At 40.9% G+C, this 22,117-nt stretch overlaps 1 protein-coding gene across 1 annotated transcript in view; it reads right to left on the minus strand.

Moving 5' to 3' along the window:
• LONRF2 (LON peptidase N-terminal domain and ring finger 2) overlaps window positions 1–22,117 on the minus strand; it is a 45,366-nt gene that overhangs the window by 13,530 nt on the left and 9,719 nt on the right. Inside the window, exons 3-7 of the mRNA XM_024743971.1 lie at window positions 21,864–22,101; window positions 9,840–9,958; window positions 3,066–3,188; window positions 754–915; window positions 37–238 (exon numbers count right to left, since the gene is read on the minus strand). Of these exons, the coding sequence (XP_024599739.1) occupies window positions 37–238; window positions 754–915; window positions 3,066–3,188; window positions 9,840–9,958; window positions 21,864–22,101 (844 nt within the window). The remainder of the gene's footprint in view (window positions 1–36; window positions 239–753; window positions 916–3,065; window positions 3,189–9,839; window positions 9,959–21,863; window positions 22,102–22,117) is intronic.

A 22,117-nucleotide genomic window follows, 5' to 3' on the forward strand; every position in this document is an offset into this window, starting at 1 on the left:
AAAAAAAAAAAAAAAAAAAAAAGTAGCCTTACTGACCTTTCTTGGGAATTTTTCCAGGGCCGTTCACATCGTGCACATCCTCCAACTCATTCGGAAACTGTCTCTTTAAAGCAGTGCTCAGCGCCGCTGGAAGAAAACTTTCTAACACTTCCTTACCCTCCTCACAGTGTAGGCCCGGTATAAAATAGAACACCGAAGAATTGGTGTTTCTAAATCCATCCTGTTTCTCAGATGGATTCTGGTTAAGTAAGAAAAAAGAATCCTGAATATTAAAGAAATCACAGCATCAGAGAAAAAAAAATCATGCAGCAGCCTTTCTTAGAAATCTCTGGAAAAAAAGAGAGCATATACTCTTCCCTCATAATTGGTTTCGTCTATTAACTTCTAAGATGAACTTTACACTTTTCATGGTAAAATATAAGGATAATTTCTTCCGGAAACAGATCAACTGAACACCAATCTTCATATATTCAAACCATCCCTCTGCTCTCGTTTCTCCAAGACAAAATAATATCAAGCCTCCTGATGTTGTGGGTTGTTTGGAGATGTTCTAAAAGTTTCTTTCAGTCTTCAGTGATTTTCATTACTTCCCTCAAATTCCTTTAGAAGTGTCAATTCTCAGGCTGAGAAGCCAGAACTGGTCTTAAGAAGTACTTGTAGCTAACGTAATGCAACCGTGTGAGTAACTTGTAAATGTTCAAAGTTACATAAAGCTTAATCAAGATAATATTGACAAACGCGTGCACTTCCCACCTTAGAACTCCCTGCACTGCCACCTCCCTCCACAGGAGGCTGGCTGTTCATGTGGTTCTGACACTGCGACATTAACCTTGTGTTCAACAGTCTGCTTTGGACGGAAGATGTTAAATGCTGAGGCACGTTTTCTGAAGCAGGGAAAAACACCTCACACATTACCTGTAACATTGCCAAGACGGCAAAATATATATTTTAAGACACTTTTGAAAAATACATCGCATACCTGAAAGACTCAGAGGAAACTCTGAAGCCAAACAGGCCTAAAACACTGACAAGAATAACTACCCTATTCCAACTGCCAATGTTTTAAAAATTCAAGTGTGTCTGAAACCACAGTCAACATCTTAGGCATTTGAGCCCCCAGTTCCTGTCCATCTTACTCGTACCAATTACAAAATACAAGCATTACAGTCTCTTTGAGTTTGGTCCTTACACACCAGCTACAGAAAAATCTCCCCTAAATGTCTCAGGGGTAAGAGAGAAACGTGGGGTGGATCGGTTGCAGGGGGTCCCAGACTGAACCTGAGCTGTGATGACCCACAGGATTAAGACAGTTCTAGAGGGCTGCTTCATTTACAAGAGAACCGGAAGAGTCAACCAGTAAGAACTTTAAAGGAAGAGAAGGTGAAGGGACACAGTTCTGGTTCACCAGCTTTTGGTGGTGGTGGGAAGTGCCGGCCAGTCCCTCGATGGCCCTGCAGAAACTCATGGACTCAGCTGAATCCGAGGGCTTAAGAGAGGCGTAGAAGATTCACTGAAACCTCAACGAAGAATGTACTCACTGCGCTGCAGGTGACAGATGAGCGCACCAGAACCCACGACCTCTGCGGCAGTGAGGGTCAGCACCCCAGCAGGGACGGCAGTGTCCTCAGCACTGGCCCTGAGGGGTCAGCAGAGCTGCAGGAGGCTGCCAGGGAGGGTACCACATCTCATGGGCATCAGGAGGCTGGCACTGTTTGGCGCCGTCTGTGACAGAAGATACCCAGCACCCGTGACATGCTGGAGGAGAAACATCATGTCTGCATGCAAAAGCACCAGACAGGCAAGAATCCACAAGACCTGAATCCTGGTCCTCGGACCTTCCTGAATTTGCTTAATGTCGCTGAGCTCGGGCTCAACTTCTCATGATGCTGTTTTAAGGATCAGTTGGGGTAACACATGTTTTACGATTCTTGTGAAAGTTGCAGTGAGACAAAGCAGGCAGGAATCGTTAAAAACAGCCAGCTCACGATTCAATATTATTTTGACAAGTGGAAACAGTGATCAAAACCAATGAGTGACAACTTAACAGGATCAACAAAGACCAGTCAACTACACAAGAAAAGGATAAAAAATAGTGCCAGAAAGTTCTCATTAAAAAAGAAACATCTGGCTCTTCTGGCTAATTACAGTTCTAACAGAAGCCAACAGTGTGATGGGAGGCTAAAAATAAACTCCCAGTGAACACAGGGAAGATAAACGTTCACCACCTGCAGCCACTGCATGTAGGGGCTAAAGTTTGGGGTATACAGCAAGGCAGCCAGAGGAGGAAACTTGACAACCCTGTTCTATGGGGAGAGGACGTTAGGTTCAAAGAACTAGTTAAGGCGAAGATGATAGCTCTTCTCTAATATCTAAGGGGGTTTAAATTAAGGAGGAAAAACTTTTCTCTTGCTCCAGAGACTAAAACTCAACTGTAGAGTGGAAATTACAGGGTAAGTGTACCGTACAAGTTGAAAATAAACAGTGTTAAAGTATGGAAACGTTGATGTAAAAGCAAGGACTCCTTGTCATCGGAAATGCTAAGACTGTGTACCTACCGTACAGGCTTTTTTATAGGGCAGGTCCCTATATCAAGTGTGACTCGATGACCTCCAATAGGACTGGATTAAAGATTTGCATAAAAGAGCAGGTGTTTCTGCTCCACGTTGGTGAAGCTTTGCTGAAAATTTCAAGTCAACCTATGCAGCTAAACTGATAACTTTTGCATATATCATGATGTCTCTTACAGGGCTTCTGCACAAACTGCAGTCCTTGAATTACAAACTCTAGGATAAATCACTTTGCCTCCCCAGCTGCACACATCTACCCTGCCTCAGTAATACGTGTCATTATTTCAGCAGAATTGAGGTATGTGTACACCGTCTCATGAAACATGCTACATTATCAAATGCATGAACTCATCATTATCACTATTTGTTTTAAATCACACTGTCCTGAATGATTCAGAACTACATTTCTTGTTCATTTTACATGTAGCAGCTACTCAGCATGGACACAAAGGCTGAAAATAAGACTTCAAGAAGAAAGTCATTGAAAGGAAATCACACCTTCTGCACTTCTTTCTTCACTGAGTTACATTCAGGATTCAAAGCAAGGCAGTAGAGAAACTCCTTCAACACTTCCTTACTTCTTCCCAGTCCGGAAAGAGCCAGAGCTTTCACGTGATGTCCCTGGATTCATCCAAAGATATACATTTGAAAAAACAGTGTGATGATATACTCATGTACAAACAGCCCTGAAATTTAAAAAAAAATCACTGGAACTGTTTTATTTGCACATTAAGTAGAATAAACACAAGCCCTCTAGAGCTAGAGGATGGCTCTAGCTCTACTGCCTTCGAAACTGGGCAAACCTGAATGTCCCGCAAGTGCAACACACAATCAGAACACAGGAGTCCATACCTGGAATGTGAGCCCAAAGCAGTTCCAAGGGACATGCTAAGAGAGAACTGACTGTCTACCACCCTTCACTCACCCAGTAGTCACAGGTCACTACCATGTTCCTGTCTTCAAGGAGCTTACAGTCTTGTGGGAGCACACAGACAGGACAGACATAACTAACACAAAGTGTAATACACAAAGTCCCACAACAGAAATGAACAAAACGCAATATGCGTCAGTATTTTCCAACAGCATTTTGTTTTTGCTTTATGGATGCAATGCGGCAACGAAGACCCAATGCAGCCAAAAATAAAAACAAATTGATTTCAGAAAAGAGAGGGCATACTTGTCTTGCTCCTGACCACTGAGAAAAGGCTTTTAACTTTTCACCACTGAATGTGATTTTGGCTGTGAGCTTGTCATATATAGCCTTTATTATGCTGAGGTTCATTCCTTCTATACTTAATTCGTTGAGAGTTTATATCATAAAAGGGGGCTGAATTTTGTCAGATGCCTTTTCTGCATCTATTAAGATGACCAGGGTTTCCCTGGTGGCACAGTGGTTGAGAGTCCGCCTGCCGATGCAGGGGACACGGGTTCGTGCCCCAGTCCGGGAAGATCCCACATGCCGTGGAGCGGCTGGGCCCGTGAGCCATGGCCGCTGAGCCTGCACGTCCGGAGCCTGTGCTCCGCAACGGGAGAGGCCACAACAGTGCGAGGCCCGCATACCACAAAAAAAAAAAAAAAAAAAAAAAAAGATGACCCTATAATTTTTATCCTCCATTCTGTGAATGTGGGGTATCACACTGACTGATCTGCATATGTTGACCCATCCCTGCATCCTAAGGATAAATCCCACTTGATCCCGTTGTAGTGATCCTTCCGTGTGCTCTTTAATTTGGTTTGCTGGTATTTTGTCGAGAATTTGTGCATCTACATTCATTAGAGATAATTGGCCTATACTTTTCTTCTCTTGCAGTGGCCTTGTCTAGCTTCAGTATCGGGGTAATGCTAACCTCATAAAACGACGTTGGGAGTGCTCCATCCTCCTCAATTTTCGGAAGAGTTTGGTGAGGATTGGCATTAATTCTTCTTTAAATTGCTAGAATAGACTGATATGAATTTAGATTGATAGAATTCATCCGTGAAGCCACCTGGTTCTGGGATTTTCTGTTCTGGGAGCTTTTCCATTACTGGTTCAATCCCCTTGATTGCTATTGGTCTGTCCAGATTTTCTAATTACTTCTTGATTCAAGACTTGGTAGGCTGTATGTTTCTAGGAATTTACCTATTTCTTCTAAATTATCTAATTTGTTGGTTTATAAATGTTCAAAGTAGTCACTTTGAACCTTTGTATTTTTGTGGTATCAAATGTCTTCTCTTTCACTCATAATTTTATTTATTTGAGTCATCTCTTTCTTCCCTAGTCTAGCTAAGGGTTTGTCAATTTTAACTTTTCAAGAAACCAAATCTTAGTTTTGTTCATCTTTTATGTTGTCTTTCTCGTCTCAATTTCATTTATTCCTGCTCTAATCTTTTTTACTTCCTTCTGCTAACTTAGTTTGTTCTTTAGGTTCCTGAGATTTAAGGTTGTTTTTTTTTAAATTTTTTTAAAGCATTAGTATCTATTTATTTATTTATATTTATTTATTTTTGGCTGTGTTGGGTCTTCGTTGCTGCATGCAGGCTTTCTCTAGTTGAGTGAGCGGGGGCTACTCTTCATTGTGGTGGCTTCTCTTGTTGAGGAGCATGGGCTCTAGGCACGAGGGTTTCAGTAGTTGTGGCACGCAGGCTCAGTAGTTGTGGCTCTCAGGCTCTAGAGTGCAGGCTTAGCAGTCCTGGCGCACAGGCTTAGTTGCTCTGTGGCATGTGGGATCTTCCTGGACCAGGGCTCGAACCCGCGTCCCCTGCATTGGCAGGCAGATTCTTAACCACCGCGCCACCAAGGAAGTCCCTGAGATTATTTTAGATCTTACTTTTTTCTTAATGTAAAAGTTTATTGCTACAACCTCCTTGCTAGAACTGCTTTTGCTGCATCCCATACATTTTGGTATGCTGTGCTTCCACTTTGGTTCGTCTCTGGGTATTTTTCTATTTTCCTTTCGATTTCTTCTTTGACTCAGTGGTTGCTCACAAGCCTGTTGTTTAATTCCTATGTATCTGTGACTTTTCTAGCTTTCCTCCTATTATGTATTTCTAGTTTCATACCATTGGGTCTGGAAAAGATACTGGATAAAATTCCAATCATGTTAAAATTATTAAGACTTGCTTTGTGACCTAGCATATGATCTATCATGGAGAATGCTGTGTGCCCTTAAAAACACATATTTTGCTGCTGTTTGTTGGAATATTCTGTATATGTCTATTAGACTCATTTGATCCAGTAGTCCATTATTCCTTATTCAAGTTCAAGTCCATTATTTCCTTATTGATTTTCCATCTGCATGACCTGGCTTCAGTGGATCATCTAAACTCCCCTTCACCTAAAGTTGGCTGTGAGGGCACCAACTGGGCAGGGGTGCACTGGCACCATCTCCATGCAGATCTGCCGGCTGAGTTCAACATTGGCAAAGACCGTGGGGACACTCAGCAGCTGAGACAGCCAGCATCCCATGGGTATCTGCAATGGTAGTGGCAGCTAGGGCTGCTGGAGTCCTCCCCTCTTCTTCTCTTCTATGTGTGGGGGGATGTTCCAGCTGAGGGGATCCCTCTGTGGTACCAGGCCCGAGGCACTTGCATTCAGAGCAGAGCAGGAGTCACAAGCTCAGTGGCAGGCAGAACTACCGTGGCCCCTGTGGCCTGGGACACAGGCTCACTTGCTGCGATGATGGAGTCAGTATCTGAGGTGCAAGTGCGTGTACATCACCCATGGAACCGGGGTCTGGGTCCCCCTGCAGTGATTCGTATTTAAGGGGGTCAAGAGGGGGCAAGATGCAGCAGCAGCAAAGCCCAGGGATAACAGGGCACAGAGGTGTCCCAATTGAGGAGGAAGGGACGGAGCACAGAGCAACAGCTGCACAGTCCGGTGACAGAAAGTCAAAGTCCCAACTGAGGCCCCAGGGGGTGGGGCACAGAGCAGCAGCTTCATGGTCCCGTGATGGCAGAGGAGCAGATGCATAGACCCTAACGCTTAGGCCCCGGGGGAAGGGCACAGCACAGAGGCAGCTCTGGTTCCCACAGGTGGTGAGGCCCTGTGGCACCCTCATCCTCGTGAGTGGGGCATAGCAGCAACCTGGCTTCCTGAACGCAGGTCTCACCACAGTGAGAGCTCCAGCACTGGGAAGGAGACCCTGGGGAAGGACCCTGGGCAGCGCCATCATCTGGGTTCAGGATTGGTGAAGACTGTAAACGTCCTTGGAAGCAAAGGCTGCAGAGGTCCATGGTGGTGACAAGGATTGCTGAGGTCCTCCTGTTCTTCTTTCCCCATGGGGTGAAATCCCTCTGAGGGTATATTTCTACAGACTTTTAAGTCTGTATCTTTGCATTTAAAATTGATTCCTGTAGGCAGACACCATGTAGTTAGTTGGTTCTTGCTTTGGTCTATTTGTGGGGCACTTCATCACTTCCTTTATATTTGACTTACAATTTACTGTTTTCCTTCAGACTTGAAAAATTCCTTTAGCATTTCTTGTAGTACACATCTGCTGGCAACAAAGACGTGTTTCCTAAAAATGTCTTTATTTCAGCTTCATTTTAAAGATATATTTTTACTGGATATAGACTTTTGGTTGAAAGGTTTCTTCTTTGGGCACTTTGAATATGCTATTCCAATGTTAACTGGCTTCCACAGTTTCTGGTGATATGTCATTAATAATCTTATTATTTTCCTGTATGTCGTTTTTCTCACTTCATGTCATTTTTCTCTTGGTGCATTCAAGAATTTCTTTTTATCTTTGGATTACTGACTGGCAGTCATTATGATGTGTCAGGGAGTGTATTTATTTGTATTTATTTTGCTTTGGGGTCATTAAGCTTCTTAGATCTGAAATTAATATTTTCTATTAAATTTGGAAAGCTTTCAGCCCTTATTTCTTCAAAAATTTTTCTGCCAATTTCTAGCTTCTCCTTCTGGGATTCCAATTACACATATATTGTACCATATGTTTCTAAGATTCATTTTTCTTTAAACTTTTTTGTTTCTGTTCTTTGGATTGTGTAATTTCTATCACTCTGTCCTCAGTTTCACAGATTATTGTGCCGTGTGTAATGTGCTATTGAGCTTATATAGCAATCTTTTATTTCAGCATTTGTATTTTTCAGCTCTAGTATTTCTGTTTTTTATAGTTTCAATTTCTCCCTTGGAGCTGTCTATTAATTCCAAGACACCACACTTTCCTTTAATTCTTTGGACATAATTTCATTTAATTCTCTCAACTTACTTATAATAGCTGCTTTGAAGTCTTTCTCTGCTAAATGCAACTTCTGGGCCCACAGGAAGACAATTTTTATTGACTATCTTCTATCCTGAGTAAAGGTCAACAATTCCTCTTTCTTTGCATGTCTAGTATTTTTGGTTAACACTGGATATTTTACATAACATGTTGTATCAACTCTGCATTTTGTTGTATTCGTCTGATGATTACCGGGTTTTGTTTTAGGAGGCAGTTAACTTTCCTGGATTCAGCTGCATCAACTTACCATTTGCTGGGTTATATTTCTGAATATGGACAAATGATTTGCTAGTACTGGCCCATCTCTATTTGCACCAAAAGCTTGGACTCAGTATCAGCCATGGCTGCTTGCTTGAAAGGATGGCTTTGCTTGGGTAAAACACCTGCTGCACCAGCCCCAACTGAAGCTTCCATCTCATCTTAACCACAGTTGGCCAACTTACCCTCCCTTCAGTCCTCTGAATTCACCTTCCAATGGCACTTCCTTTAGTTGCAATGGTAACCCGGAAATAAACTTTTGTCCTCTACTATCTTAAAGTGATTATCAAGGTTGCACCTCTGCTGGAGCTGTTCTTCACTAGACATATATCAAGAACTGAGATTCACAGATTTACAATAAACCCTGAAAATAAAACCAAAATCCCAAAGGCTAGAGATACATTTGCTGCCTCCCTGACATGTAACTTTGTAGTAATTAAGTCTGTCTTTTGTCAGAGACACACTGCCAGGTTGTTAGCACAAAGATCAATACCGTGGAGAAGAATCTAGCTTCAAAGGGCAACATAGGTCTACTGTCAATCAGAAATACTAGACTTGTAATTCACAGTCCTTAAGGCTCAATCACTACTGATGGAAATTACCTCAGAAGAATAAAAGATCAAGGGATCAGAGAAAAAGTATCAGAAATACGAGTAGGGAATGTATTTAGTGAAGCAAACAAGCAGCAAAATGAATTTCCGGGCTTGGTCCAACAAACGTTGGCTTCCCATTCTTGGACTCATCCCCACACCCATCTTAATATTCAATCTAATATGAAAACATTTTGTTTTAAAGGATGACTGGTTGGATGAATGGATGGAAGGAAGACAGGAAGAGCAAGCTACATCCCTGTCTATTAAGCTGGGTTAATGTTTCTTCAGTGTTTCTAAAACAAAGATGATTAAAAAGCAATACAGCAGGAGAAAAAAATATTTTTATTAGATAATAGATAATGCTATAGGCATTAATCTCATCACAAGTTCTTTAAAACTTTAAAATCTCTTAAGGGGTTTAAAATTCAAAAGTTCATGAAAAAAGTTACAACTTTTATTCTTTGGCTCCTTAAAGATCTCAAGGACAACTTAAGCTACTGTTATTAGGTTAGCAAACCTTATTTCGTGTCACTAGAGGAAGTAATATCAGACCTTTCCAACCAAGACACAGAGATTAAAATTATTACAAAATAAATACATACAAAACGTGCACCCTTTTACTAACACCATTTATATGCACCATGCATATTAGGGCCCAACTGCTAATCACTATTATTATGATTATAATAATAATATAGTATCTTCCTACTTAAACTGTCATTTTAAACATTTCCTCTTTATTCACCAACTCATAAAATTCTATTAGTTTGTTTATATATTTGTTCAGTGCCTAAGGCATATTATTCAGCTAACCATCTACTAATAGTAATCTGAATTCGTGTTTCCTATCCAGATCCAGTTGGAAACTCGGTCTTTTAAACTGAATTGGTTTATTATGAAGTGGATTGCTACATTTAGACTATCTACAATTTGAGGGAAATGTACTCTGTCCGTAGGTACTAATCACAATGATCTTATTCTTCAGAAAATCCCATACACAGGTAACTATGTTCAGTATCCTGCGACGAACCATAATGGAAAAGAATATGAAAAAGAATGTATATACGTGTAACTGAATCACTTTGCTGCATGGCAGAAATTACCACAACACTGGAAATCAACTATACTTCAATAGAATTTTAAAAAATCCCATAAATTTACATTTATTATCTCCAAAGCCAACCTACACAAACAAATACCTTAGGCAGGAGAGGTTCCTTCTGACAAACTGCACTGGCGTCCTGCAGAGCCTGTTCATAGTTCTTCACGCATAAATACAACTCTGCTCGCAGCAGCAATAACGGACTGTCACCAGGAGCTGAAAGGCATGAGGAATGGAAATAAATAAAACTGACTGCATTTTTAAAAAATGATCTTTAAGTCATTAAAAATATTAAATTAGAAAACAAACATAAAGGTAAAATAAATAACACCTCCTCTAATCATACGTAGAGTTTTGTAGTTTGATAAGTATATGTTACATAGCTTTTCTCAGGAAATCAGAAAGACAATGAGTAAGGTTTCAAAATGCACCAGGAAAAACAGACTGCTACCCATACACTAGCTGCAACATAATCTCTACTGAGTAGACGCTGGGTCACCTTAATGTTATAACTAGGTATTTAAAAAGAAAAGATTCAGAATCATTTTCTTGAAAGTACACAAGGAAATTCACGCTTAAAAACCGAAAAGTAAAACATAATTTGTTTTTCTATGCAACTGAGCAGGTGCAGATTCGTACCCATAATATGTTCAGGTAAGTGGGAAAAGAAGGGAAAACAAATCCTCCTTTTCCCAGGATTCTTCAAACGGAAGAGATCTTGAGAATTACAGTACTCATAGGCTACCAAGGACCTAAGAACAGCTTACAGAGACGCTAACAGTGCTCTCACTGTGAAGTGATGACAGTGTATGAAGTTGCTGATTAGCAGGGTACCATGGAAACGTGACAAAGCCGGAGCTCAAGAAAGCAGAACCATCATGGCCATGTTTCTAGGCCGCTGGACAGGGTTCACTCTACCCATACTCACTGTAGTCTTTGAAATAGGGCTGAAGTATGCATTTTAGTTCATCAATAAAATTCTGGGCACCTGAAATGTGTTCTCATCTCTCCACTTAAGACGAATGTTTGACCTGCTCCAAATCCTTGATCTTGACCTTTTTCTCAAAGTAACCGCTTGGTACTTTCCAAAGGCTACCACATCTCCTCTTTGTTTACAGAGTTAACTGGTCAAAGGTGCAGGCAAGGCATGGGGGGCAGGTATTAATTATGTTACTGCTACAAATGTATCATATAGAGAAGGTATGACAAGGAAAAAAGTGGGAAGAGGGAAAAGTAACAGCAGGAATGGAGGAGCCAAACAAGAAAAGCTGAATTTTTTAAAAAGACACTGACAGGCTGGAGCAGAGATTAACAACTTTTTCTGTAAAAGGCCAGACATTAAATATTTTAGGCTTTGCAGGGAAAGAGGTCAACTTGAGGGTATTATGCAGGTATTTGAATAACAAGAGAGGAAACAAATATTTACACCTTTTTTATTGACGAACTGCAAAATAGAGTAATTTAGCTCTTTTTTTGTAGTATAGGTCTACCAATTAGGAAAATGGAATTCTCTTAGAGAAGACAACATTTTCCTCAATTCAGGTTCAAAGTTAGTGTTCCCTGTCATCAAAATTGATTGAAAATGTTCACCTATTGATCTGTAATGAGATTTTACATATTCACCTTTGAAAAGGCACACAGGTACTATGGAATACTGATGTGAGTCCACACGCATATAATTTTAAATGGAGCATTTCACTGCCTGGAAAGTGTTTATAGAATTCTATTAGATTCTTTTTGGGTTTTTTTTCGCGGTACGCAGGCCTCTCACCGTTGTGGCCTCTCCCGTTGCGGAGCACAGGCTCCGGACGCGCAGGCTCAGCGGCCATGGCTCACAGGCCCAGCCGCTCCGCGGCATGTGGGATCTTCCCGGACCGGGGCACGAACCCGTGTCCCCTGCAGCGGCAGGCAGACTCTCAACCACTGCGCCACCAGGGAAGCCCTCTATTAGATTCTTCTCATGATATCTGCCCCTTTAGTATGTCAATATACACTAAATATAATCGCAGATTAATCATTTTCAACTGAATATTAGATGAAAGCCCCTCAATTGCATGGTTGAATGCATTCTGAAATACAGAAATCTTCTTTGGAGACTTTAGGAAATCTAAAACAAACAAAAAACAAAACAAAACCGCTGCTGGAAGTACAGTTTGAGCTTGGGAAACACACCTACGAAGGCATTCGAACAAGCGGGCATTAAATGTCATAGAATGCTCTTTCAGCATCTACTACACGCAGTCTGTCTCCTCCCTGTTACTACAGTGAACCACGTTGAAAGATTTGTCTAACGTTGAATCATCCTTACATTCCTTGGATAAGCCTTCCTTCCCGACCTTAACTCTTATTACACTGCTGGATTCAAAATATTACTAAGAAGTTTAATTAAGGTTTGCGCATCTATGTACATGTCAGACCAGCCTAGAAATTCTTTTCCCGCGCAAGCTTTACCTGCTAACAGTAACAAGATTATTCTAACCCTCCAAAATGAGATGGAAATCTTTCCAAAATGTTTTATGAGCTATCGATAAAATAAGATGGGAGTTAATCTTCCTTGAAAGTTTGTTAGATCTTGCTTGACAGTAGTGCCTCTGTTCAGGAGAAAATCCCTGAGTTCAATTTCTTTGATGGTTTTTGGTCCATACCAGTATTTTACTTCTTCCTGGATCAATTCTGGTAATTTACAGTTCCCTTAAAATTGTTCTTTTCGTATTGATTTTAAGATCTGTTGTATTTATATCTGCAGTTATACTTTCCTTCATTTCTGATGCTACTTGTGCTTTGCATTTGTCTTCATCGCACTTGCCAAACGTGTCTGTTTTACCAGTTTTATAATAAACCAGCTTCTCACTTGTTAACCGGCTCAATTTTTCCTGTTTCACTAATTTTTCTGTTTTTCCACTATTTTGTTGCTTATACTTTGTGTTAGCTCAATTGATGTTGAGTTTCCCGAGTGAAACACACATTTCATTTACATTTATTTTTAATCTTTTTCTAATGCGTTTAAGCTTCCACTCCTCAGATTCTAAAGGCTGCTTTTACAGAAGTCCGAGGGCAATAAAATTCACTTCCCATCTAGACGCTGAATGAATCAAACTATTTTCTTTGCTGGCTTCTAGCATTTGACAACCCATTTATGAAGCCAGCACTTCATAATTTAACCTATTAAAACATTTAAAATAGATCTCAACACATTTTCTAAGCATCCAGCCTTAAGCTTAATAATACTGAGAATTTATTGAGGAATTGCTCAAAAATGAATGGAAGAAGAAAAACAATTTAAAATGTTTTGTGTAGAGAAGGTAAATGGAAGAAAAATGTTTCCTCTAAAAAAACTAACACAAAATTTCAGAGAGTTTACCGATTAACCCCTGTACAGGCAAAAGATTCAGAAGAGGACAGCCTGAGAACAGGCTTTGTGAGAAGAGAAGAGAGATTGTAGCTTGTGTTTAGGGCTGATCAAAGGCTGTTCTCCTCCAATTGCCACCCAGGGCCACTGTGGTGCTGGGAGCTGGGGTTACTGCTGGACTGTCTGTCCAGTGAGTAGGCAGTGGAGGGAAGTAGAGACCTATACAAGTGCTACTTTAAAAGGGCTGAATGAAGTGACACAAAGCAATGACAACTGGGTAGTGTTCCCAATGAATAGAAGGAATGAATAGCAATCTCCTCATAGGTTATTTGTTCAAACTAATGTAGGACTTAGAAAGTCAAGTCCATAAATCTTGAGTGTACATCTTGAACTTTACATACGTTACACCCATGTAATCACCACCATGGTCATTTCCAGGATCTACGAAGGTTCCCTTGGGCACTTTCCCAGTTAGGACACCTCTCCAAAGGGTCACCACCAGTCTGACATCTATCACTACAGATTACTTTAGCCTATTTTTGAACTTCTTATACATGGAGTTATATAAATGGAATGGACCCTTGTATCTTTCACTCAGTATCATTCTGTGAGATTCATCCATATTATTGTAGGTCTCAGTGGTCTTTTTAAAAAATAAACTTTTGTGTAATATTATTTTGTGCATTTTACACAAAATACTCTGAATTGATTTACTTACTCTACTGGAGGGCTGTTTCTCAAATGTTTCTGGCACATATAAATAAAGCTGACACGTTCTTGCATGTGTCTCCTGGTGGACATGACATTCATTTCTATTCGGTATATACTCAGAAGTGGAAACACTGTGTCAGAGGTTGTATATATGCTTAGCTTTAGTAGGTACTCCCAAACATTTAACTTCTACCAAGTGACATTTCCACCAGCAACATAAGAGTTCCAATTCCTTCAAATACTTGCCCAAACTATGTAAATGTTTAACCATGTAAATGGTTAAACTTTCATTTTAACCATTCTGGTGGGTATGTAGTAAGATCTTATTTTAGTTTCAATTTGCATTTGATCACCAATTATGTTGGGCACCCTTTCATATGTTTATTGCCCTTTTGAGATCTACTTTTATAAAGCATCTGTTGAAGTCTTTGCCTATTTTTTGGACAGACTTTGTTTTTGAACCATAGGCATTCTATCAATATTCTGGACTTGCATTCTCAGTAAGACACATATTACATATACACACCACCTTTTCACTCTTTTAGGGGGTCTCTAAGGAACAAAAAGTTCTTCATTTTAATCAAATCAAAGTTATTTTTTCTTTTATCATCCTTTTAGTGTCTTATTCAAGAAAACATTGCCTGTCCCAAGTTCATATTCTCCTATGATTTCTTTCAGAAATCTAATTGTAATTTCAATGTTTGAGGTAAGTGTCCAGGTTCATTTTTTTCCATATGAATAAGCAACTGGCTCAGACTATTTAAAATGCTTCTTTCCCCAGTGAATTCCACTGGCGTCTTTGTAGTAAATCAAGTGTAAGTTTCTGTGTGTCTCCCCTTGGGCCAATACAGCTCTTAATCACTGCAACATTATGGTACGTCTTGATACTTTATAAACTCTCCAGCTCTGTTATTTTTCTTCAATACTGCCTTGGTCATTCACCAACTTCCACCAAAACCATTGGCTGAGACTTTGAAATTGCACTGAGTCTACAGTTCAATCTGTAGAGTACAGATATCTTATTGATACCCAGACTTGCAAGTCATGAAAATAAAATCTTTCCATTTATTTAAGTCCACTTTAATTTCCCCCAGAAATGTTTTGTATTTTCAGTGTAGAGGTTGTGAACATCCTTCAGATATTTCAGGATTTATTCCAAGAAATTTTTTGTTCGATGGGTTGTTTTCAAATTGTTTTCTATTTGTTCTTTACTAAGTATTTATAATTATCATTGGTCTTTCTATATTGACCCAATATTCAACACTCTTGATAATTCACTTATAATTTATAATAGTCCAAATACTATTCTGGAGTCTCTAGGTACTCCCACACATGATCTACAAATAGTAACTGTTTTATTTTTCCAGTTTTGATGCTCTTTTATTTTCTCCTCATCACACCCACTAGAATCTTTAGTATAATGTTGAGTGGCAGTGATGACACAGTGAACAACCCTGTCACCTAGTGAATGGGGAAACATTCAATATTTAATTAGGATGGTTTCTATAGATATTCTTTAACATATTAAGAATGTTCCCTTTTATTCCTAGTTTCCTGAGAGATTTTAACAGACATACGATTTTTCTCCTTTATTCTGTACATGTGGTTGATTTACAATGAACAAACAAAGTAACATTCTACTTGATCATGATGTATTGTTCTTTAAGTTTATTACTAGATTCAATTTGCTAATATTTTGTTTAGGATTTTTGTACCAATGCTCATAAGAAATATCGGACAGTATTTTTCCTTTCTTACAACTGACGTTTGCGCTCACCTTTCTTTCCTCCTTTCTACTTCCTTGGGATTCAATTTGCTTTTCTTCCTCTAGTATCTTGAAATAGAAGTCTGGAGATCACTGATTTTCAACTTTCCTTTTGTAGTAGAGACATTTAAAGCAATAAATTTCCCTCTAAGCATTGTTGCAATGACATCCCATAGTTTTACATACAGGCATACATGAGCAAGATTGTGGGTTCAGTTCCAGACCATCACAATAAAGCAAGTCACACATTTTTTTGGTTTCCAGAGCACATAAAAGTTTTGTTTACACTGTATGATAGTCTATCAAGTGTGCAATAGCAGTATATCTAAAAAAAACAATGTGTATACCTTAATTTTAAAGTATTTTACTGTTGGGCTTCCCTGGTGGCGCAGTGGTTGAGAGTCCGCCTGCCGATGCAGGGGACGCGGGTTCGTGCCCCGGTCCGGGAAGATCCCACGTGCCGTGGAGCGGCTGCGCCCGTGAGCCATGGCTGCTGAGCCTGTGCGTCCTGAGCCTGTGCTCCGCAACGGGAGAGGCCACAACAGTGAGAGGCCCGCGTCCTGCAAAAAAACAAAAAAAACTTTACTGTTAAAAAACATGCTAACCATCAACTGAGCCTCAAGCAAGCCATCATCTTTTTGCTGGTGGAGGGTCTTGCCTTGATGCTGATGGCTGCTGGCTGATGAGGGTGGTGGCTGCTGCAAGTTGAGGTGTCTGTGGCAATTTCTTAAAATAAAACAGTGAAGCATGCCACAATGACTGACTCCTCCTTTCATAAGCAATTTCTCAGTAGCAGGCAGTGCTGTTTGACAGCATTTTACCCACAGCAGAATGTCTTTCAAAACTGGCATCAATCTTCTCAAACCCTGCTGCTGCTTCATAAACTAAGTTTACATAATAGTCTAAGTCCTCTGTTATCGTTTCAACAATCTTCACAGCATCTTCACCAGTAGATTCCATATCAAGAAATCACTTTTTTTTTTTTTTTTGGCAGTACGTGGGCCTCTCTCACTGTTGTGGCCTCTCCCGCTACGGAGCACAGGCTCCGGACGTGCAGGCTCAGCGGCCATGGCTCACAGGCCCAGCCGCTCCACAGCACGTGGGATCTTCCCAGACCAGGGCACGAACCCGTGTCCCCTGCATCGGCAGGCGGACTCCCAACCACTGCGCCACCAGGGAAGCCCAAGAAATCACCTTCTTTGCTCATCCTTAAGAAGCAACTCACCTACTAGTTTTATCCTGAGATGCCAGGAATTCAGTCACATCTTCTGGTTCCACTTCTAATTCTAGTTCTCTTGCTGTCTCCACCACATCTGCAGTGACTTCCTCCATGAAGTCTTGAACCCCTCAAAGTCATCCATGAGGGTTGGAGTCAACTTCTTCCAAACTCCTGTGAATGTTGACATTTGTACCTCTTCTCATGAATCACGAATGTTCTTAACAGCACCTAGAATCGTGCGTCCTTTCCAGAAGATTTTCAATTTCCTTTGCCCAGATCCACCTGAGGAGTCACTTTATCTGGCAGCTATAGCCTTACGAAATGTATTTCTTCAATAGTAAGACTTGAAAGTTGAAATTACTCCTTGATCCTTGGGCTGCAGAATGGGTATTGTGTTAGCTGGCATGAAAACAACATTAATCTCTTTGTACATCTCCATCAGAGCTCTTGGGTGACCAGGTGCATTGTCAATGAGCAGTAATAGTTTGAATCTTTTTTCTGAGCAGCAGGTACCCACAGTGGGCTTAAGATATTCAGTAAACCATGTTGTAAACAGATGTGTTGTCATCTAGAGTTTGTTGTTTCACTTATAGACCACAGGCAGAGTAAATGTAGCATAATTCTTAAGGGCCCTAGGATTTTCAGAATGGTAAAGGAGCACTGGATTCAACTTAAAATCACCATCTGCATTAGCCCTTAACAAGAGAGGCAGCCAGTCCTTTAAAGCTTTGAAGACAGGCATTGACTTCTCCTCTCTAGCTATGAAAGTCCTAAATGGCACCTCCTTCTAATAGGAGGGTACTTCGTCTACACTGAAAATCTGTTGTTTGGTGTAGCCATCTTCATTAACGATCTTGGCTAGACCTTCTGGATAACTTGCTGCAGCTTCTACATCAACACTTCACCTTGCACTTTTATGTTATGGAGACAGCTTCTTTCCTTAAACCTCATGAACCAAACTCTGCTAGCTTCAGAGTTTTCTTCTGCAGCTTCCTTACCTCTCAGTCTTCATAGAATTAAAGAGAGTTAGGGCCTTGCTCTGGATTAGGCTTTGGCTTTAGGCAATGTTGAGGCTGGTGTGCTCTATCCAGACCACTATAACGCTCTGCGTATCAGCAATAAGGCTGTTTCACTTTATCATTCATGTGTTCACTGAAGTAGCTCTTTGAATATCCTTCAAGAACTTTTCCTTTGCATTCACAGCTTGGCTAGGTGTTTGGCACAAGAGGCCAAGATTTTGCCCTGTCTCAGCTTTCAACATGCTTTCCTCATTAAGCTTAAAGATTTCTAGCTTCTGATTTAAAGTGAGATGCATGACTCTTCCTTTCACTTGAACACTTAGAGGCCATTTTAGGGTTCTTTTTTTTTTTTTTTTTGCGGTACGCGGGCCTCTCACTGCTGTGGCCTCTCCCGTTGCGGAGCACAGGCTCCAGACGCGCAGGCTCAGCGGCCATGGCTCACGGGCCCAGCCGCTCCGCGGCATGTGGGATCCCCCCGGACCGGGGCACGAACCCGTGCCCCACTGCATCAGCAGGCGGACTCTAAACCACTGCGCCACCAGGGAAGCCCCTATTTTAGGGTTCTTAATTGGCCTAATTTCAATACTGTTATGTGTCAGAGAACAGGAAGTCCCGAGGAGAGGGAGTTTGAAATAATCAATATTCTCTTATATTTATTCATGTATTTACTCTGTCTAGTGATCTTCATTCCTTCCTTTAGTTCCATGCTACCATCTGCACCATTTTCCTTTAACCAGAAGAATTCTGCTCAGTACTTCACGCAACTGTGATGGCAATACAAGTCCTTCCTATTATTTACCTGGATTTAAGCATCTTAATTTTGCCTTCATTTCTGACAGATATTTTTCATCTGGGTAAAGAATGCCAGGTAGGTTTTTTTCCCCCTCTTTCATCACTTTCAAGATGTTACTCCATTATCTTCTAGTTTTAATAATTTTGTTGAAAAGTCAGCTATCAGTCTTATTCTGGCTCCTTTCAAGGAAATATATCCTGCCTTCTCTAAGTGCTTTTAAATGTCTCTTTATGTTTGATTTTCAGTAACTGGACTGTAAGATACTTAGATACGTTTTGTTTGTTGTGTGAAGTGAATGCTTGTGTTTATCCTGTTGGGCTTACTGAGCCTCTTGGTTCAGTGACTTAAAGTTTCCCATCAGGTCTAGAAAACTCTCAGCCATTTTTCCTTCAAATATTTCACTTGCCCCTTCCCCCTCTCTCCTCTTCGGGGGCTCGTATTCCACAGATTTTAGAACTTTTCTCTGTGTCCCCCATTTCTCTTATGCTCTGTTTTTTTTTCTCTGTGATTCAGCTTGGATATTGTCTACTGGCTTGTTCCTGAGTGTTCCCATCCTGATTTCGGATGTGTCCAGCCTGTTTTCGAATCCGTCTAATTCTCAACTTCAGATACCGTATTTTCCAGGGCTAGAATACCCATTTGGTTCTTTTTAATAGACAGTTATCTATTGAGTTATCTTTTCACATGCTTATTTCTGTTTTAACATACAGTTATTTTGAATTCCACTTGCAACTTATTGGCCAAAATTAGTCACATGGCTCTACCCAACCACAAGCAGGCGAGGAATGCAATCGTACTTGTTTGGAGAGGCTATAAAGATACAAACATTCGGGGAACAGCATTGATGATTACCACCCTTGGCTACGGTCACAAAATAACTAAGGGTCAGCCTGGGTCTAAACACAGCCATTTCCAAATCCAAATATTTGTAAACTTTTTACTATAACGAAACCTCTCTTGGGAGCTAATTCATTACTAAGTTAACTTTTTTCTATAAATTTTTAAACTAGGGAAACTTGGCTTTCTTTTCCAATCTTTGAGTGGAAAATGGATACTGAATAAAGTTCTCATGATGAACTGACTGCAATAATCCATGTTTTTAAAACTTTTAAATTGAGGTCTAATACATAAATGGAAAATACAATGAATTGTCACAAAGTGAACACACCTGTGCATCCATCTTCTAGGTCAAGGAGCAGAACATTACCACTACCACTCAAGTCCCTCCCATACTTACTCACAATAACATTCCCCTTTTTCTTCCCCAAGGTAATCACTGCCCTTACTTGCTTCTAACATGCCATAGTAATTTTGCCTGTTTGGACTTACAGATAAATATAATCATGTATTAAAAATGCTTTTCAGTCTGGTTTTCAATTAACATTATGTGATTCATCCACACTGTAGTATGTAACTGAAGTTGGCTTATTTTCTTTCTATGTAGTATTCCACAAAGACATCACAATATATTTACTTATTCATTCTGTTCCTTTTGGACATTTGAGTTCCACTTTAGGGCTCTCTCTAATGATGTATATACGCTCTTGTACACCCCTGTATACATTTTATCAGTGCACATATGCTTGTACCTCATTGAAGCTGCTTGGCCAAAGGTCATAATTAACATTTTCAGATACTGCCAAACAATGTACCAGGGGTATAACTATGCAGACCCATCAGCCGCATACAATAGTCCTCCTTTTCTAAATCTTCTCCAAGAGTTGGTATTGTGATCTGTTACATTTCCAGCAATTGTTTCTTAAGGTTCTGTACTTGTGCTGTTTACAACAGTAGCCGTTGGACACATGTGGCTAGTGAAAACAAGAGAGAGGTCTAGTGCAACAAAGGAACTGAGTTATTTTAACTAGTAGAATTTTTAAAAATGGATACTCTTCAGTCAGAGGATAACTTTTAAGTTAATTTGGAATGACACCAACATGAGAATCGCTTTTTCAACTCTAAATTTTAAGAAATCTAAACAAGAGGAAGTACTTCTGATGAAAATTTAGTATCCAAATTGGGGTGGGTAGCAAATGTAAAATACACAATGAATTTCGAAGATTTACTGAGAAAGTAAAAGCTGGATTTTTTTACATTAAAGATATGTTGAAATAACATTTTGAAGGTATAGGGTTAAAAATATTTTTTAAATGAATTTCACCTGCTACTTTTCACCTTTTTTAAATGGGTTAACAGAAAACGTAAAGTAACATATGTGGCTTACACAGTATTTCTACTGAATAGTGTGGCTCTACACCATATATACTGATACATAAATAACTGAAAACTAAAAAATACACAGCCTGTTAAAGTACGGATATGTTGGTTTCAAATATGGTACCAATTATTTGTTACATAAAGCAATTTAACTGCCCGATTCCAGCAGAGAATCTCCCAATTTGGATACAGGTGTGCCTTCTAAAAGAGAAAACCTTAACCCTAGTTTACAATAAAATGCATAATGACTAGAGCACACAATAAGACTCTTAGTAACAAAACATTAAACCAAGTCTTCTTGACTACAGATTTAAGTCATGCACACACAACCCTGTTTCAAAACCAGCGAATTCAGAAAACAAATCACCCTCCATCCACACACTCTCCACCCCAAACAACTGTCAATAGAGCATACTCATTCAGAGTCAAACGCAATGACCAGGACCGAAGTTTGGGCTTCCTTTAAATTATATATTCTTAACAGGTGGTGGCTGGGCGGGAAGCGGCTGGTGCTGGTCACAGACTCCGGTTTAAAAGATAAAATAAAATAAACCAGACTGCTAGTTAGTATATAACCATCTAAAAAGCTAATCACACCAATACGACATCTAACGGCCTTTGAGAGAGAAGGGAGGTCAGGGCCAAACAGTGGAGTGTAACAGCATCCTTCCTGGATGCACCAGCTGAATCTCCAAAGCAAACGCTGCCCCATCACAAGGCTATCTTCTTGTGATAGCCCGGGAGTGTTACCTTCTTGTAACACACGAGGGTGTTAGCTATTTGCATTTCCCTGCAAGACGAATTAAAACCCTTGGCCCTCCCCCCACTCCTATACGGCTGAGATAGGGTGAAAAGCAGTGCTGGCCTCACAGGGCGGCTCAGGAAGGCCACGGAGGTCCTGGAAAAGACAGCCCGCAGGTGCAACTGGCCCCTACTCTTCGCTCACCGCCTCCAGACAGCGCAAGAGCCCCGCCGGCCGAACCTAGCTTTCCCGTCCCGGCCCTGCCCCTCAACAGCCGAGCGTGTAGGTGGCCCAGCCCCCGCTTACCGAGGTCCAGGGCCTGGTGGCACTTGAGCAGAGCGGCCTCGGGCTGCTGTTGGCGTTGCAGGCTCTGCACCTGGCCCGCCAGCTTGCGCGCCCGGCACTCGGCCGGGAAGCACTTCTCCAGCAGGCCGCTCAGCACCACGTTGACGCGGCGCACCGGCGGCCGGCCCGGCCCCGGCTCAGCGCAGCGCCTGCACACCGTGAGCCCGCACGGCAGCGTCACCGGCTTGTGCAGCAGCCGCTGCCAGCCCGGGCAG

This window comes from Neophocaena asiaeorientalis, unplaced genomic scaffold (genome assembly GCF_003031525.2).
Source record: "Neophocaena asiaeorientalis asiaeorientalis breed wild unplaced genomic scaffold, Neophocaena_asiaeorientalis_V1.1 scaffold114, whole genome shotgun sequence".
NCBI classification, from domain to species: Eukaryota; Metazoa; Chordata; class Mammalia; order Artiodactyla; family Phocoenidae; genus Neophocaena; species Neophocaena asiaeorientalis.